At 38.2% G+C, this 19,345-nt stretch overlaps 2 protein-coding genes across 5 annotated transcripts; one reads left to right on the forward strand and one right to left on the reverse strand.

Annotated features, from left to right (window-relative positions):
* Positions 1–11,535: 11,535 nt before the first annotated feature.
* On the reverse strand, positions 11,536–16,073 carry LOC117289494 (branched-chain-amino-acid aminotransferase-like protein 2). 3 transcript variants are annotated; one of them, XM_033770636.1, is made up of 2 exons: positions 15,971–16,073; positions 11,536–14,832 (listed from the first exon to the last, which is right to left on the reverse strand). In XM_033770636.1, the coding sequence occupies exon 2, from the start codon at positions 14,791–14,793 to the stop codon at positions 13,975–13,977; it is 819 nt and encodes a 272-aa protein (XP_033626527.1). In that variant the 5' UTR covers positions 14,794–14,832; positions 15,971–16,073; the 3' UTR covers positions 11,536–13,974. The 3 variants fall into 3 exon arrangements, with proteins under 3 accessions (XP_033626527.1, XP_033626526.1, XP_033626528.1); XM_033770635.1 differs by lacking the exon at positions 15,971–16,073 and adding an exon at positions 15,659–15,875; XM_033770637.1 differs by lacking the exon at positions 15,971–16,073 and adding an exon at positions 15,482–15,645.
* Positions 16,074–16,432: 359 nt separating this feature from the next.
* LOC117289547 (branched-chain-amino-acid aminotransferase-like protein 2) lies at positions 16,433–19,330 on the forward strand. 2 transcript variants are annotated; one of them, XM_033770694.1, is made up of 2 exons: positions 16,433–16,679; positions 18,168–19,330. In XM_033770694.1, the coding sequence occupies exon 2, from the start codon at positions 18,220–18,222 to the stop codon at positions 19,027–19,029; it is 810 nt and encodes a 269-aa protein (XP_033626585.1). In that variant the 5' UTR covers positions 16,433–16,679; positions 18,168–18,219; the 3' UTR covers positions 19,030–19,330. The 2 variants fall into 2 exon arrangements, with proteins under 2 accessions (XP_033626585.1, XP_033626586.1); XM_033770695.1 differs by having other exon boundaries at positions 16,433–16,675.
* Positions 19,331–19,345: the final 15 nt, after the last annotated feature.

The raw sequence follows: 19,345 nt of genomic DNA on the forward strand, positions 1-19,345 counted from the left end.
TTCAAATCGATCTGAACCGAGCCGCTGATTGGACAGGTTGTCGTAGCGTGTTAAATTATTCAAGTGAATTGACCAATGATGGAACGGGTGTATTTTACTTTGACTATACGTCCTCCGATTTTAATTGATATAACAGAACCGCTGAGTGGACAGGTAATCATGGCACTAGTATTATTCAAGTGAATTGACCAATGAAAGATCATCAGGTGTCGTCCTCTATCAAAGTTATATAACCAAACCGCTGATTGGACAACCCGGCACGGTTTAATTCTTGAAGTAAATTGACCAATGCTGGAGCGGGTACAAACCTTACTTCCTCCTCATTAAAATCGATATAACCAACCCGCCGATTGGACAAAAATATTCCTGGCATGGTTAATACAAGTGAATTGACCAATGGCGGGGATGGATACAATACCCTTCTTCCTCCTCATCATTCAAATCGATATAGCCGAAGCGCTGGTTGGACAGTTTCTGGTATAGAACTCAATTTTGTGGATATAACATTTCGGGAACGAATGGAATTTTGTTCGCAATGTGTTTTGTTCGTGCAGTATCACTTTCGTTTAATTTCAAGCCTATTTATCATTGTATAAGCATACAGCGACCGTGAGGGAAGGAACCTAATGCATTGAAGCCATGATCAAAAGCAATATATTTCCTTGGGGGATACCAGACTGAGTTAACACAAATATCTTTATTGAAGATGATGTATCATGATCTTCAGATGCCTTCTGTAACTTTGTATGTGTGTTCTCTGAACACTTTATATGTCATTGAGTATCGACTCGTGAAAGGTCTGACGTGATTTTCCGACCAATATAGGAGCTCAAGGGTTTTGATATACCTTTTGTAGGTCAAGTTTGGCCATGACATGAATCCCTTCTTACTATTAAAGGCAGTGGACACTATTGGTTTAAACCAAAAAATCTATTAGCATAAAACCTTACTTTTTAACGAGTAATGGGGAGAGGTTAATATTATAAAACATTGAAACGGCTCCCTCTGAAGTAACATATATATTTTTCGATAAAAAAGTAATTTCACCACGGATTTGATTTCGAGACCTCAGATTTAGAATTTGAGGTCTCGAAATCAATCATCTGAAAGCACACAATTTCCTGTTACAAGGTTGTTTTTTCTCTCATTATTATCTCGCAACTTCGACGACCGTTGAGCTCAAATTTTCACAGGTTTGTTATTGTATGCACATGTTGAGATACTCAGAGTGAGAAGACTGTCCAGTGTCTTTAAAAGAAGATGTATGTAATACACATTTTCGTAGTTTCGTCTATAGTTTCAGCTTCATTTATACTCGTCAATTTGTTTGGAATCCACAGAGCAATTTTCTAGGGAGAGTCGCGTTAACCCGCTGACATGCTAAACAATTAATGTTCGTCTCCTGAGACGAAAATTGTTTGTGTGAGGGAAGCTTTCAATCAGTACCTTCAAACAGTGTAAGTTTGATGTAAATCTGAGGACACTCAGTTTTGTATCAACCTCTCCCCATTACTCGTTACCAAGTTACTCATTTTTGAGTAATTACCAATAGTGTCCACTGCCTTTAACTTAGGATTAATCTTTAAGACGCAATGAACCCATCCTACGTTAAGACAAAAGTATCCCAACCCTTTAATAGAATGTGTTTTTGAAAATGGTTTTTACCACACTTCAGGGATTGATGTACCAACATACGAAAGGAAGTCAAACATTATTTTAAAAATCGATGTTTGTTTTTCGCCGTTTGTCACGTTTTTTTTTAAATGAGAAAATAATATCCATTGACAAATACTGCCGGGACACTTCAAAAGCAAACTGTCGTTATTAAGTTCGCTGTACTTTCTATTATTCACTGCCGTCACATTTTAACTTTTTTTCAGCTATTAATTACAATGAGAATACCAACAACAAGCTCTTGAATTACCGGGAGTATTTTATTCCGAAATAGTTTCAGAGTAGAACTAGAATACTTTAGTGAGAAATTACATCATTGGTAATTGTCATGCCTAATAAAAGGCTTCACTATTTTAATATTTTGAATGAGAAATTACCTCTATCTCAAAAGCTCATTTACTTCAGATGGATTCTTTTCTCACAATATATTTTGCCATCCTCAGCTCTGCTCTGCGCAGCGTTGCTCGGTAGCAAGTAAGTATGTTATGTAATATTTTGAGTAATTACCAAAAGTGTCCAGTGTGTTTAACGCAAAGCTGCACGTCACACCTGACGGGACCAATATCATATCGAGCAACTTATGAAGAAAATGTTGCTTATTAAAGGAACACGTTGCCTTGGATCGGTCGAGTTGGTTGTTTGTAACCGTTTGTTATAAAATGCATATGGTTAGAAAGGTGATTTGAAGTAGAATACAATGATCCACACACATTTGCCTCAATATTGCGTGGTTTTCCTTTTACTTTGCGAACTAACACTGTCGGCCATTTATGGGAGTCAAAAATTTGACTCCCATAATTAATGGCCGACAGTGTTAGTCGGCGAGGTAAAAGGAAAACCACGCAATTTCGAGTGATACTTGTGTGGATCATTATATTCTACTTTTAAAATATCTTTCTAATCATATGCATTTTATAACAAACGGTCCCAAACGCTTTTCAAAGACCAACTCGACCGATCCAAGGCAACGTGTTCCTTTAAAGGCAGTGGACACTATCGGTAATTGCTCAAAATATTTATTAGCATAAAACCTTTCTTGGTGACGAGTATTGGGGAGAGGTTGATGGTTTAAAACATTGTGAGAAACGGCTTCCTCTGAAGTGCCAAAGTTTTCGAGAAAGAAGTAATTTTCCACGAATTTGATTTCGAGTCCTCAGGTTAACTTGAGGTCTCGAAATCAACCATCTAAACGCACACAACTTCGTGTGACAAGGGTGTTTTTTTTTTCTTTCATTATTATCTCGCAAGTTCGATGACCGATTGAGCTCAAATTTCCACAGGTTTGTTATTTTGTGCATTGTTGAGATACACCACTGTCTTAATGTTCTGCCTGTCTAAAGCAAGCGTGAGAATACAGTCACAGATGAAATGATGTTAACTTTTTTTCTGTCGTGCATAAATTTGTTGTGCTTAGCATAGTTCTATGAAATTGGGCCCCTGTGTGTCATGAACAATGTTTTTTATTTTCTCGTACTGTACCCGTAACTTTGCTGGAATTATTGGGCGGTAAGTCTATACAGGAACTAAACCTTAACTTGTTTTTATCATTTATTCCTTATGGTTTTGTAGGTCAGATTTTTTATTTATTTTATTTATTAATATAATTTATTGTTTTTATTCCAGTGTTTTGTTTTGCTTGATTTGTTTTATTTAAATGTGAGACGTTAAAGTTTGTTTTAAAATGTGAAAGGGTTCGGGGTTGTGACACAAGACTTATCATTTTAGTCAACTGTACTTTGTGAAGTAAGTTAGTGATTAATTACAATTCTTTGCGCGGGGTCCCCATCAGATCTTCATGTCTGCAGACCCAGCTGGCCAAGATCATTAATTTTAACACTGATTAAGTTGTTTGTTTTAAAAGCAATGTAAAACTACTGAACACTACTGATATTTGAGACCTGTGATTTAAAGGGAACAAAATCTGGGTCATTCAATGCACTACTTTGTTATTCATTTATAGATTTTATTATGTTGCCAGTCAATAGTTAAAAATCGAAGTTTCGGGTAGGTGGGTCAAACCACTTTCGTAAAGAAAATTGTTTGACCTTGACTTATCTGATCAGCCCTGAAGCTCATAATATGCCACCCACGAGCAAAGTCACATCAATTTCCTCGAAGGCCTTTTATTTTTCTGAGGGTTTTTAGTCCATTGTATGTTTTTTTTTCAATTGTTGTCCCTTCCTCTTATCGCTGCGGTGTTTTGTTGTGGGTGTAGTTTTTTGTTTTCAATTGTCTGGTTTTGCTTGTGTTTTAGTGATTTCTATTGTGTGATTCTAAAATGTTTCAGTGTAATCTCCTTTTTATATTGTATAATTATATTTGTATCGTTGGCAGGGGTCTGGTTTTACACATCTTTTGATGACAGTTTTATACTTTTGTTTTAACCTTGACAGCCCCTGTACAACTTGTAACTATTGTGTATGTCTAAAGATTAAAAAAAAAAAAAAATAAATAAATAAATAAATAAATTAAAATAACTGGGTTACTCATTATGCGGCCAACTCGTCCTTTCTTCATCAGTGAATGACAGATTGTTAGTGTAACACTGCGCCAGTTATTAATAATAATAATACAAAATACAAAAAGTTAAATTTCTTTCTATATATGAAGTTCTGCTGGATAAACTGAATGCATGTTCCATTGTCATTCATGCCAGTTAATACTTAATTTCTTCCTTCAGCTCGATCGTGAAACACACTATAGCTATTCATGTGACATGTTTCGGCGGTTTGTAGTGTATCAGAACATGAGAGAAGCGAGGATGTCCATTCTATAGCCTTTTAAGATTTTTAAGATATGGTTGACATCTATATAGGAGAGCTATGTTTGTTTTCGGTGTAATACAAACAAATTAACTCAAACCTAACCGTGTCATATCTCAAGATGGCTTTTGTTTTAATGCAAGTTTGCCCCAAAGCAAGGATAAAAGCCACTCTGGGTAAAGGGCTACAAGGAAGAGAACATAGAAATGCAGAAACTCAGTGGAGCTGAAGGTAGGAATTGCTATTCCTCTTAAAAGATGGCAGATCATAGGGTGAAGCCGGGAAATAGGCAAGGAGTTCCAAAGAGATGGATATATTCTGAGGGGCTGAGATTCCGATGTGCAGTAGAGGGGTGATGATTGGTCTGTCCGGAAATGATTGGGTGGTTTTTTTTTTTTAGACTGTAACCATCAGCAGGGTCTTCCCAAGAGTAATATAGTTACACCAGATTCCGTGTTCCGGAGGCAGGACCCATTTCCGAGACAAGCTGACCCGTAATGTGGTTAACTTTTAATTTTTACTTTGATTATGCATCAGTTTGATCAATTTCTTCGACTTTTTGACTCCGGGTCATGTATAGACCAAGAAAAGAGCCATGGCAGGGCAGACGGGACCCGTATATGTGTGTCAGAGGTGTAGAGTACAGGTGCCATTATACGAAATATAAAGTTATACAAAAAGAGTGGCTATAACCATCACCCAATCTGTCGACTTTTTTTTATCATTAACAGTCAGTTCAGGTAAATATATTTTGACATGTGCTCACGGTAAAAAAATTATGTTTGTTTATACTTTAAGCTCTTATTTACAGCTTCACCCCACCAAAATTATTTGAAAAAAAAACTTGTTTATCACTACAAAGTATCATCCTTGGCCATTTTTGAACGTGTAGTTGGTGCAGCCATTAATTTTGAACGTGTTCTATTAAGAGATTTGCATCGGGGGTAAAGATTTTTTTTTTCGATGTGTGTTAGCACTGTATGCTCAGTACTTTCCCGAGTCCTGTGAAAAAAAACATCAAAAGGCATGTTACTTGGGTGGGATTCAAACCCACGACCCTTGCAATTCTAGAGCAGTGGTAGTTTTAGATGCTCACCTTCAGCTTTTAGTTTCTCATTGTCCGACCCACTTTATTTTTCAAATCGTATTTTTAAAATCACATAGGTGATGGCTTTTAGCAAACTAAAACAAGATTCATCAGCACACCCATTTTGAGGCTTACTGTAGATTGGTACACCGTAAACACCACGGTGTGTTTGACATGGGTGTTGTCACATAATATATTATATCGTAACAATAATCAACATTTACAACAAAAGAGTTCTAACAAAGAGTGCTAATTATCACTACTATTACTTATCTCTGCCAACACAATTACGTTGGGGTTTACTGTGTTAATACAACATAAAACAAAATTCTGGTGTTAAATGTGATTCTCTCTTGTGTATCTATAAAGTAATAACTATTGCTCATTTATTTTGAAAGTTCGATGATTGTACTTCATATTTAAATTTATTCTTTTTGAAAAGGCAAGACTTTGTACAAGCTTAGGCTTCTTGTCTGAACTCCCCCATACTATAATTAAGTTCCCATCACCGTAAACAAACATCCGTACAATTTACGGCACTTTACCTGGCAGCTATAGGGTGCCAGGTAAAGTGCCGTAAATTTCACGGTGGAAGTTTTGTAAATTGTCCCCTGAAGGAGGTAGTTTACCAAACTTCCACTGGGAAGTTTACGACACTTTACCTGGCACCCATAGCTGCCAGGACTCGGTGCCGTACATTTGACGGATATTTGTTTACAGTGTAGTTTTCCTTGATATTGTACTGCATAATGGTATGGAAATAGAGCTGAACATGAGCATGAATGTGACGACAGCACCCATGGTGTTAATTTGAACACCCAAGTATCTGCTGTTAACTTTCTGGAAGAGGCTCTGTAAAACGTAGATTGAGGGCACTGATGCGTTTGTTTAAAATGTTCCCCGTGCTCATTTTGTTTTTTTTTACAACCCACTGTATTTTCCAAATCGATTTTCCTCTCGTGACATTTTGCGAAACCTTGAACAGTCCGCTTCACCAGGCTACACTGAAATGGCGGCAAACAAGCTAAGCATATTTAATCTTACCTGCTTAGTAGGCTTTAGCGTCCGCTCCTGGTTAACCAATAGTATTTCCAAGGCCCAACTGGCTGGGCGAGATACCTGCATTCGTGCACGTCTTACACATCCATCAACTCGTTCACATTATCGCAAGAGGTTTTTAGATCACTTTAATCGAAGTCGCATCTCACAGTTTAATATTTCCTCAGCTTGCTAGCTTATAGATGGTGTTGAGCTTTCTCCTCTTCCCCGCCAAGAATGTATTGCATGTAAAGGTCCACCACTCGGGACTAAATCCAAGACTTGAGTATACGTTCTAGATTGATTCCTGACGTGTAACCCGTCTACTGCTGCTGTGTGGTGGGTCTGACGCATATTTTATAGCCAGCCAATTCGCAGCTATAGAAACTTCTCAAACGGACCCGCGCGTAGTTGCAACCCTCCGTGATGTGGGATTGGATGGGTGGTGCGCACTCCGTGACGTCATCACGACAATCACCAATGTAATGGCATTACCATGGTGCCTCCACTTTTACCATGTATTGAAAATGAAATACGCACATGTAAACGATTCTAGCAACTGAATGCCTTTCGAAGTACAGTTAAAGACACGGGACACTATACTAAAAAAAATACACATTGTGAGAAACTCTGAAGTAACGTAGTTTTTGAGAAAGAGGTAATTTCTCACTCAAATAATAATAAGAGACTTCAGCTGAAGCTTTTTATTATGCATCTGAAAGCACACAAAGTGATGCAACAAGTGTGTTTTTCTTTCATTATTCTCTTGCAACTTCGATGACCAATTGAGCCCAAATTTTAGTTTGTAAATATTCTATGCATAAATATGTTTGGATGGATGAACCAAGCGAGATTGGTCTTTGACAATTCCCAAACGTGTCCAGTTAAAAGTCCACATTGCAAAATGACATTTTGTGTTTTACTCACATCAACAGTTATAATTTATCACAACAATAATCACGACATGACAGTTAAAATCCGTCTATAAATCATTGTACAGTTATGATTCACCATGTGTGTGTTAACGACCATATCTGTCATCATACCGTCGATTATACAGTTGTACTACAACAACAACAAAATCGAAACTTTTTAAAAATTGACTTTGTTTAAATGTCTGGAATCCTGACTCTCGCTTGGGTCGGTGAGCTGTGGTTTCCGGTAGACATATCCCGTATAGTATAGGGACATGCCAGCACGAATATGGAGCCTTTTGGACACAGATTATTATAGGCCTTCATCGTGGGTGACAGACATTTTGTTCTTCTTCTTTTCAATTCAAATCTATCAAACCGAGGTTGGAAGGATAAAAAATGATCAGGCCCCGTTTTTGTTGAATGTGATCGGTTATCCTGTAGTTTTAATAAATTTTGTTTCATTGTAAAACATGACTTAAAGGGAAGGTGGGCCTATTTATTTTTGAAACATTTTACTTCGAAGTAACGCGGTTATCCGTGAAAATATATCAGTTTTTATGTCCCAACATCATTTGAATCCGAGAAGCTTTACCATAGTAACGCTCCACATATTGTGTATTCCTATTAAGAGATTATTCTTCCTGCGTTGATGTCATAATGCTCAGATTTTCGGAGATATCTCAAAAAATGCGACCACCTTTTGAAATTTTCATATGCTAGTTTATTGTAAACTATCGACTAGTTTAAAAAACAAAAGAATCTGATAAACTCTACCTGTATCCTAAAGCATTGGAACTACTTTTTGAAGCACAGTTCATTTTGAGCCTCATAAACAATTTCGCATCTTTTTCATTTCAAGATAAGCTTCTATAAACACGGCATTAAAGGTAATGGTTGGGCATAACTAACAAACCTGCCATTTTGTTGGGAAATACATCTGTTCACACTTTATTTCGATCCATGTCAAAGTATTTTTGTTACTTGTTCCGTCGGCTGGCTAGACGCTGAGACCAATTAATAGAAAGTCAGTTTGTATATCGATTGCCCTTCAGCAGCGGTGGCATGCACTTTAATAATTTATTTATTTATTTATACATATATATTTATTTTTTATCAATTTATGTACCCTTTTTAGTGGTCTTTCTCTTTCTAACCACGTCAATAATTTGAAATCCCCCAAAACATCACGTTTTACTTAGAAATGACATCGTCTCCATTTCCTCGAGAATGAATCTGGCGGCGACATCATGAAACATAATCACACTTCATAATCATTGTATCGAGTAGGGATCAAGTAATCGACTCACCAAAAACCATTTTTTTTGTGAGTGTGTCGAAATACCTGGATATACGTCTCAAGCCGTACTCGACACCCATACGACAAAAAGTAGTAATTGCAAAGGAAGTGTGACGTCACAAAACTGTTATTAAGGGTTTCCAGTTTCAACACAGACTTGCGTCGGAGGCATTTCAAGTCACGAGTTTGGTCAATTTATTGACACCCGAGCAATAACATCGCTACGGGCGAAATTGTTTTGAGGGGTTTTCAAGGTGACAAAAATTTATGGTCATCAAATTTCTCTTCCCCGATTGTTTTTCTTTGGAAATCGACTGTTGATGATAAATTGTAAATGCGGAATGGAAACGATTTTAACATATAGTGCCATTAGGACAAGTGTAGTTATCCCCTCTGGAAAGTATTGCCATGGTGACTACGGAAGATGGGAAGAGGACACTTTTGTAAGACAGTGAACTCGTGTCATTGAACCTATTCTTAATCTATTTTCCAAGTTAGTTTTTAAGACAGTGCACTAAATCAACACTGAAAATTGGACACGTTCGATTATAGCTTCCCCGGGTCGACCCCGCGGTGCCCATTCGGTCGGGTGAGCCCCTGACAAGAGCTAATTGAACGATCGCACTCGCCCTCTCGTGGTGACGTCATGCAACTCGGGCCAGCCCCCAGTGACCAGTTCCACAAGCAGGGCCCTTGGAGCTGACCCGGGTGAGCTCCTGAAATGACATCAAAGCTATTCGAACGTACCGGGGCAGACCGGGGTCAACCCAGGGAAGCTAATCGAGCGCACCCACCGATTCCCCACATCGAAACTGTGTGCAAACTACTTCTGACAGCGCCCTCTTTTGATGAAATATTCTCCTTCAGCCAATGTTAAAATCACATGGGGACATGCAGAATCTTCGGCGGCGGACAAAGTTCCCTGCTTGAACACCGGAAATTTCTTCCTCAACAGGCACCAAGGAAAATTAATAATAAGTGAGAACGCGAAAACAATTATTATTATTTTTGTTTTCCTTATGATTGGAGAAAGGATAGGCCAAGTTAGCCCTTTCCCAAAAATGTATACACCAAGACATCAATGCGTTTAGATTTTGGTAGGTCTGACGTGGGATATTAGATGACGTTAAGTAGGCCTTCATGAGTGAAAATAGTTGTCTGCCTATCACCAAAATACCGTCTTCTAGACCCATCCCTCCCCCTTTAGATGTGTGGAATAGCCCAGTTTAGGATACCAATGAATAAGACTCCCCCATCAGGTCATTGCACTTTGGATAAAAAGATTATGATAGTCCTTGGAGGATTGGTTGGTATCTCCCGTGAGGTTATGAGCCACGTCACACACAATATGCAAAATATCATAAAAGGTGGGTGAAAATCGATCAAACACCCACCTAGCCCCCCTCAGTGTGAAATCCATACAACATAAATAGCGACCTCTGTTGTCATACATCTTCAATTTTGCTGTCTTAGCCTAAAAAAGACAGTGGCACGCATGCTTGGATCGGGCGAGTTAGTCCATTCATTTGAAAGCGTTTTGAAACCTTCAGTTTTCCCCAAAGATGTTTTAAAGGCAGTGGACACTATTGGTAACTACTCAAAATAATTATTGCCATAAAACCTCACTTGGTAATGTGTAATGTAGAGAGGTTGATGGTATAAAACATTGTGAGAAACGGCTCCCTCTGAAGTGACAGTGATAGTTTTCGAGAAAGAAGTATTTTTCCACGAATTTGATTTCGAGACCTCAAGTTTAGAATTTGAGGTTTCGAAATCAACCATCTAAAAGCACACAACTTCGTGTGACAAGGGTGTTTTTTCTTTCATTACTTTCTCGCAACTTCGACGACCGATTGAGCTCAAATTTTCACAGGTGTGTTATTTTATGTATATTTTGAGATACACCAAGTGAGACGGCTGGTCTTTGACCATTTTACCAATAGTGTCCACTGTCTTTAAAAATAGAATACAACGATCCACAAAATATGACTCGAACTTGTATGGTTTTCTTATACGTCGTAAATGAACACGGCCCACCATTTAGTGGAGTCGTAGAGGAAACATTAGGTTTCCCCGTCCATGGTGGAGTCAAGTTTTTGACTCCTCAAAATGGCCGACCGTGTTGTTAATTCGCAAAGTAAAATGAAAACAGTTTTTTCAAAGGTATGTTTGTGTAGATCTGTATATTCTACTTGTAAAATATATTTCTAACCATATTTTTTATATAGGTTTCATAACAAACAAATTCAAACGCTTGTCATAAACCAACTCGAAGGCACCGTACGTGTCCCTTTACTCCGTTGCTATTATTAAGCTCCTGTGCTTGGTAAATTGAGGGCGTTTTTTCAATTAAAGGCAGTGAAGACCGCAGAATTAGATTTTGTGGTCTCGAAATCAAGCATCTGAAAGCACACAACTTCGTGTGATAAGGGTTTTTTTTTTTTTCATTATTAGTATCTTTTAACTTCGACGACCGATTGAGCTCAAAATTTCACAGGTTTGTTATTTTGTGCATATGTTGAGATACACCATGGATACACCAAGTGAGAAGACTGGTCTTTGACAATTACCAATAGTTTCTAGTGTCTTTAAAAGTTTCAGCCTCTTTTTACACTTCGTCACATTATATAAAACAGCTCATCTCCAAACTGATTTGCCATGGGAAGGGCCGACCTTGCATTGAAGGTGGAGATTGCCACTTGTTCCATCAACGTCGCTGAAAACAACACCCTTTTAAGTCATGATTCAAGTGCACTGAAATTCCATTCACCGATTTATAACTTTTATTTCGTGTGAGTATATAGTTTAATAAAATGGAACTTTATTTCAGAATTTTCGCATTAGCTACGTTATAGAAAATGTGTCAAGTCACTTTATGTTAATATTATTCCATAATTTAAATTTTATTCAAAATGTACCTGGCCTATTAAAACATAAACCAATTCAAGGTCGGTACCTTTAGTTCAACACCTTGCATCCTTTATCAAATTTAACGTTTGTTTGCATTATATAGTTTTCTTAGACGTATGACCTAAAATGATAATTATTTGTTGTCTACTATTCCATATTTTTCAAACGTACCAGGGTCTGAAATTTTATTTCAAAATTTTGGCATCATCGATGATAAAAAATCCCATAGTTTTCTAAACTATGCAATTTTCATATGGCAATATAATGTGTTTCTGTCTAATAAAGCTGTAACAAAAAACATATCTGCCAGGCCCTTTTGGTTTAAAAACTCATCGTTTCAAATATGCAATTTTAAAATGGTATTTGCGGTTTTCTATAGTGTTAGCTAATAATGTTGCATTAAAAATATAGTTCAATCATTTTACATTTACATCAACTAGTCTATATGTAAATCTATCTTTAAAATAATTAATACCATTACTGATTTCAGAGGTAGAAGCAACAAGTAGGGAATGCTATTTCGGCGAATGATACTTTAAGTACAATACACAATACGTAAGCTAACAATATTGCATTAAAACTATAGTCCAACTATTTTATATGCATGCTCATCTAGTGTGTAAATCTATCCTTGAAAAAGTAATCCCGTTTCTGCGGAGGTGGATAGAACCATTAGGAATGCTATTTCGGCAATATCACTTAGTACAACGCACAATTAATATACAAATGTACTGATGACATCTGCTAGTCAGTACTGAAATTTGCATTTATATTTTGTTCACATATATAATAATAAAAGCTTCCGATCCAAACCGGACCTTCGTCAGAGGCATAGGCCTATACAAGCAAAAACAAAAACTGATCCACTTTTAGCACAAACAAAAAAAAACGCACAGAAAAATTATAGCCTTTTAGTTTGATCTTTGTTAAGATTGTCTGTGTGAATAATGTGCCTAGTGCTCATACTCATGTACCTCATGGAGACCGATGACAAAACACGGACTGGGGTGCTCTTTAACCAATCTTTATGTGTGAGAAGTCTATGGGAATAAATAGAGCTATATATATTGACTAGAGAGTAACACCCCGTTATACAGGCACTATAGCTCTATGGGGACAATACAATAGAATTACAGGGATAGAAGTCTTCAAAGGGAATATTGTATACATTTTTGAGTGTGTCTTCATTTTGTGTGTATTTTTTTTAAATCTTGCTTTTTTCGTTGTATGGTTTGCTGATATGATTGTTTTATTTCGTCCTTTGTCCTAGTTACTAGTATGTAATTGTTAGTAACTAATTCCTGTATGTTTTTTTCCCTATTGATGTAGTTTAAACTAAATGAGGCACCAAATGATTAGCTGTGCTGGATTGCATACCGTCATTGTACATTAGTCACAGGTGAGGGTTGTAAGTCTAAGAAAGTGAAGTTCTATATTGTGAGTTTAAGATGATGAAGTTCTATTTGTAAGTCTAAGATAGTGGGGGTCTTTTTTGTAAGTCTAAGATGGTGAAGTTCTATTTATAAGTCTAAGACAGTGAGGGTCTATTTTTGTGAGTTTAAGATGGTAAAGGTCTATTTGTAAGTCTAAGATGGTGAGGGTCTATTTTGTAAGTCTAAGATGGTGTTCAAAGTTCCATTTGTAAGTCTAAGATGGTGAAGTTCTATATTTTATAAAGTCTAATATGGTGAAAGTCTATAGTCAAAGACAAGTGATGGTGAAGTTCTATTTGTAAGTCTAAGATGGTGAAATTCTATACTTTATGGTGAAAGTCTATAGTGTACAGTATGTCTAAGATGGTGAAGTTCTATAAGATGATGAAGTTCTATATTGTGAGTCTAAGATGGTGAAGATCTATGTTGTGAGTCTAAGATGGTGACGTTCTATAAGATGATGAAGTTCTATATTGTGAGTCTAAGATGGTGAAAGAACTATTTGTAAATCTAAGATGGTGGGGGTCTATTTACCAGTAAGTCTAAGATGGCGGAGTTCCATATTTTGAGTATAAGTTCTATATTGTAAATTTAAGATGGTGAAGTTCTTTATTGTAAGTCTAAGATGGTGAAGTTCTATTTGTAAGTCTAAGATGGTGAAGTTCTATATTGCAAGTCTTATATAGCGAAAGTCTATAGTATAAGTCTAAGATGGTGAAGTTATATACTGTAAGTCTATAGGGCTAAGGTGCTGATAGTTCTAGGTATTGTAAATCTAAGAAGGTGAAGGCATATTGTAAGTCAAGTAAACAATTTTAATATTTCAGGATGATAACCTTTATTTGGAGTCTAACCCTCAATCATCAGGCATGAGTCTCTTTTCATAAAGGGTCTGATAGAAAGGACGAGCTTCTTCAATTGCATCAAGAACAATCTGTGGGAGTTGAGAGAGATCTGCAGACTTGGGCTCTCCGGTAATCCAACCAGTACTCTTCAGGGCAGCCTCATAAGCTCCATTTGCTTTGTGAATCGTCAGCAGTGACTGAGAATTATGCCATGGGATCTCTTCAATGGGTTCCCACTTCAGAAGGGACTCTCGGAACGGGAGCCCCACCGCCTTGCAGAATAAACGCAGCATCTTTTCGGGGTCACGCTGGAGGTCATCTGCGTCCAGGATCACCAAATGCTGCCCAAGGACCTTCTCGATATGGTCTGCTAGGGCCACTAAATCGCCGAAAGCGTACCCATCAAAATTGGCGAAGATTTTATACGTTTGGAGATACTCTTCGGGGGAAAAATTGGTCTTTGCAGCCAGCTTCACACCCGATGCGATTGTCTTCTCTGGGTTGCGAATGATGAAAGCATGGGTGAAGCCGTCTGGAAGTTGATCGTAGTGACCAAACATTCCAGCCGCGTGGTCTTTGATAAACACAAGATCCTTGTTGGGGTAGTCAGCCTCCATCTGGGATTTCACATTCTCAAAGGTCAGCGATTCCTCCACGGGAAACGGTAGCTCGACTCCCATTTTTCGATCTGGACCGAAGGCGCATGCACCGGTATACATCTCATTGAAGACTTCAACGTTTCCATAGTTACCGAAGCTCATCACCATGGCTGTGGAGAGGGAGCGAGCACAGGTCCACAACGCAAGACGTTTCGGTTTTGAATCGGCCATGGTGAAACTGGCTCTCAGGAGTCGCAGGTTTCTGGAGGACTGCAAAGACAAGAAGGAGGCTAATTTAAGACAGAAAAAACCACTGAAGTCATTGTAATATCTCTGTAATGTGTTATTGTAATTTGTTGGGTTAATAATAATAATAATAATAATAATAATAATAATCATTTATATAGCGCCATCTATCTAGACAACTAATCCGAGGTGCTGGAGAGGAAAATAAATCGAAACAAAGAGGTGGTGAGCTTTGAAAAAATCTCACGCAATCTCTAGACTTGGCATCTCTGATGGGGGGGGGTTCCGTGGCTAAGATGCAGAAGAATACTTTTTAAAAATAATCATCCCCAACTGATCTAAACATTGAGTCTAATTTATCTTCCAGCTCCAAGTCTGTCAATAAACATCATTTCCTTCACCAGGCTGCCCTGCCCTGCCCTGCCTAGAGCCCTCCCCAGGCTTTTTTATCAAGTGCATTTTATATTATTGTATTAAACTGGAATTTATGAAAGAAATCAAACCAAAGTACCAGTACTCTAAGTCTAATGAAACTTGTTTTACTGTGTTAGTTATGCCCACACGTACCCCCCCCCAAAAAAAAAAATATATATAAAAAAAAATTAATACATGTATAACATAAAAATAAACAAATAAATAAATCAATAATTATCATCATCATGAGGTTTTTTACCTCGATTGTCTTCTACAAATAACTGCCCAGTTAGTTTCATGCTGATGCCTTTCAAAATGACGGGAATAATTCCCAACATTACATTGTGGTCCCGTCTCCACACCTAATGCATGGCCGATGGACAGACAGTGACATAATCCCAATAACGGCCCAATTTAACTTGGCACTCCTTCCTACATGCATGGTTGAATTTAATGGTTCCGGCCTAGCCCCATCCTTGACCCCAACACCCATCTAGCGTTATGCCGATGTACGGTGTGAACAATTGTTGCTCTATCCATGGAGGCTCCATCCTAGTTGTTGCAACTAGCTAGCTCCACCCATCTATGGAGGTAGAGTAGAGATCCATCCATGGTTGGATTTTTCATTTGCAACGCAACACAAAAAGGGGTTCCGAGTCGGTGCATTGAACCCAATAGTAAATGGTGCTAGGGAGGTTGACCCGACCCCATCCCATATACAGATTGATTGTGCTAATCATATCCCTACCTCGATCAGAAGGAACTGGAATTTTCTGGAGTTATCTGGCTTCTGCTTGATGTCTGGCTTTTTGTTGATGATCGAAAGTGGCTTTCGCCCTCTGTTGGATGGATTCTGTCAGTGTCATCACGCGTGTGATGTGCTATCTAGACTGTAGAGATCCCATGGAGCTTGAGAACCACAATTTTGACGATACCATTATGATTGGTGGGGGAGTCAATTTTCAGTTGTATATTTTTTAAGTTGAAAATTAACATTTTTAGAAGAAAACATTGTTTTAATATCTTATTTATTAAGTAAATCTTTGTGTCTTGATTTGATATAATGCAATTAAATGTTAATTACAATTATGTTCAAGGTTGGACCCCTCTAAACTAAAGCGTTTTACACACGCTTCTACCAACCTAGCTGTTTTGAACTGGTCCAACTCATGAAAAATGTAAACAAAATCTCAATCCGGTGCGAGCCGGCCATGCGCCAGCACTAACTGGAACTAAATAAAATCTCCTTCTAGTCTCTTGTGACCATCAATTTTCATTAGAATGCATTATCATAATAAATGATGATGTAAACATTAGAATACGAGACGATGAGGGACGTATTAGGTTGCATTTGATGTAAGGTTGCGGCTCCACTCGCCGGCTAATTTTCGAGCAAGTTGGATTTTACTTTTAGGCCTACTGAATACTTTCGGCTCTTGCAATCACAAACGTGGTGGGTAAGTTTGTCTATCTATATTTGTTTTGTTCAGTGTACGTTCAGGGCGTTTGTGTATTTATTATCACTTTTATCACCAGCAGTTTCTATCGCAATTTGCATTGTACTTAATACCGTCTGCACGGGAACGACAGTTGTCTGTCTCGACTCGAGTCCCAAGTCTAGACTGGGGCGTTTCTCTCCCTCGGGGATGGACTTTAGATGAGCTTATTAGAAAATGCATTAGCTCTACACGTTGTGCACAGTTCTTGGCCACACAATTTGTGTCTCACAAGTGGGGCTTGGATCTGGATAAGCCTCAAGTCATGGCATAAATAGAAAATAGGGCTATTTCAACAACTGGGGCCGGCTCTGTACTAATTTTCTAATTTTCTAAATTGAAGTTTTGACTTTTTGCATTTTCGACCACAATAATTATAGACCTTTATGAAGTTCTGTATTGTGTTCGAAAGGGCAATGTCAAAAAAAAAAAAGACGGGGGGGGGGGGCAATCTACATTAGTCATTAACAGATTCGTGGCTGTTGGCAAAGGACCTCGCAGGCTGATGGGTCCTTTATCACTGCCACAAGGCCATGATCCTGCATGGTTTGAAACGGCGTGGCCATTGAAGATCGATATTCTTGACTTTTTTTTGCATTCATAAATGCGCTTTTTTTTTTAAAGCATTATTAATAGGAAATCTGTCAAATTTTCTGTAAATTTTCAATTCCTGTCACTCAGTGTTATTTCTTTAGATAGGCTCCTTTTTGCTACATCGGGTAGTGTGTATAATTGATTTTGTTTTATTTAAATGCATTGTGCAACACAAAGCTAGCACGCCACGCCTATAGTTTTAAACACTTCTCATCGTGTTTATATCGCATATTGAAAGGCAGTGGACACTATTGGTAATTACTCTAAATAATTATTTAGCATAAAACCTCACTTGGTAACGAGTAATGGGGAGAGGTTGATAGTATGAAATGTTGTGAGAAACAGCTCCCTCTGAAGTGACGTAGTTTTCGAGAAAGAAGTTATTTTCCATGAATTTGATTTCGAGACCTCAGATGTAGAATTTGAGGTCACGAAATCAAGCATCTGAAAGCACACAACTTCGTGTGACCAGGATGTTTTTTCTGTCATTATTATCTTGCAACTTTGCAACCGATTGAGCTCAAAGTTTCACAGGTTTGTTATTTTATGCACATGTTGAGGTACACCAAGGGATAAGACTGTCTTTGGCAATTTAAGCATGACCACATATAAAAAATATTTATGGCAGTAATTTTTACTTCTACCATGGCAGAAGGCCATGCTTTTACTGCAACCTAGTTTATGGCTTTCACTGCACCTGCACCATTTGAAACTATTTATTTTTTTTTGTGGTTTTAAACTGCAAATATGTGTTACTTCAAACTTACAATAATTGCTAGATTTTCTAAAAAACTTTAAGAAATTAAATAGACTATATTTAAAGTTTTCTTTTTAAAACTATCTTATTTATGACAGATCTATTTGGAGTGCGCACCTTTGAACAGTTGGTCAACATTGACTTATCACGATGGCGCCTAAACGTATTGCTATTTGGAGTCACCCGAGGTCACTTTCTACTGCCTTGGTGATGAGCCTCGGCAACTACGGAAAAGTGGAAGTCTTCAATGAGTTTTATGGCGGCGCTTATGCCTTTGGCCCTGAAAAGAAAGTGTCTTCCCCGCCCCCGCTACCGATTCCACCTGAGAAGGACCTGACCTACGATGCTGTCAAAGCGTTGCTTGAGACCGACTATCCCGATCAGGAGCTCATCATCTTCAAGGACCATGCAGCCGCTCTGGATAAGAAATACGACAAACTCCCTCAGGGTTTCGTCCACACGTTTATCATCCGAGACCCGACGAAGATGTTTCTCTCAAACCAGAAGATGGCCGAGAAGAGCGGCATGACGATTGAAATGTTCATCAAGTTCTCCGAGACGATGTTCGGGAAGAGTCACGGATACGAAGCTATGGTGGATCTGGTCAAGTACATCGAGGAGACGCTCAAGCAAAAAGTGGTGATTGTAGACGCTGATGACCTCCAGAGCAACCCCAAGAATGTGCTAGGAACCTTCTGTAAGGCTGTAGACATTCCATTTAGAGATACTCTGTTGAGCTGGAAGCCGATCGCCGAGATCCCCTGGCACATCCCGAAGGCACTACTGGCCTTTAACAAAGCGACCGGTGCGTATGAAAGTGCACTGAAGAGCACAGGATGGCTACCCCCTGACCCTAACACCGTGGATCTTACCAACATTCCAAAGGTCCTGTTTGATGCAATAGAGGTGGCCCTCCCGTTTTATGAAACGCTGCATGCCAAGCGACTGAACTGGACTTAATTTTTCATATTGTTGAAATAATTTCTTTGTCAATCGTTGCGAAACACGTCTTCTTAACTGAAAATGCAAACTAGTACAATTTGTTTTACTTTCTATTCACATCAAAAATGGCTTACTCCATTAGCCTTTATTCTGTTGTAATGTTGTTCAAGTGCATGATTTAGCAACGTTGTAGGTGTGTTTGTTCTTCATGACCAATTTCACAGAGAGCTGATAAGCTCTAAGTGTTAAGTAGGATTTGAAACTTTGTATTGTGGAAATACGATATGGAAACGGTTTGCGGTAACACCGTGTAATGATTATCTCTAAATGAGTT

This window comes from Asterias rubens, chromosome 4 (assembly GCF_902459465.1).
Source record: "Asterias rubens chromosome 4, eAstRub1.3, whole genome shotgun sequence".
In the NCBI taxonomy this organism is placed as follows: Eukaryota; Metazoa; Echinodermata; class Asteroidea; order Forcipulatida; family Asteriidae; genus Asterias; species Asterias rubens.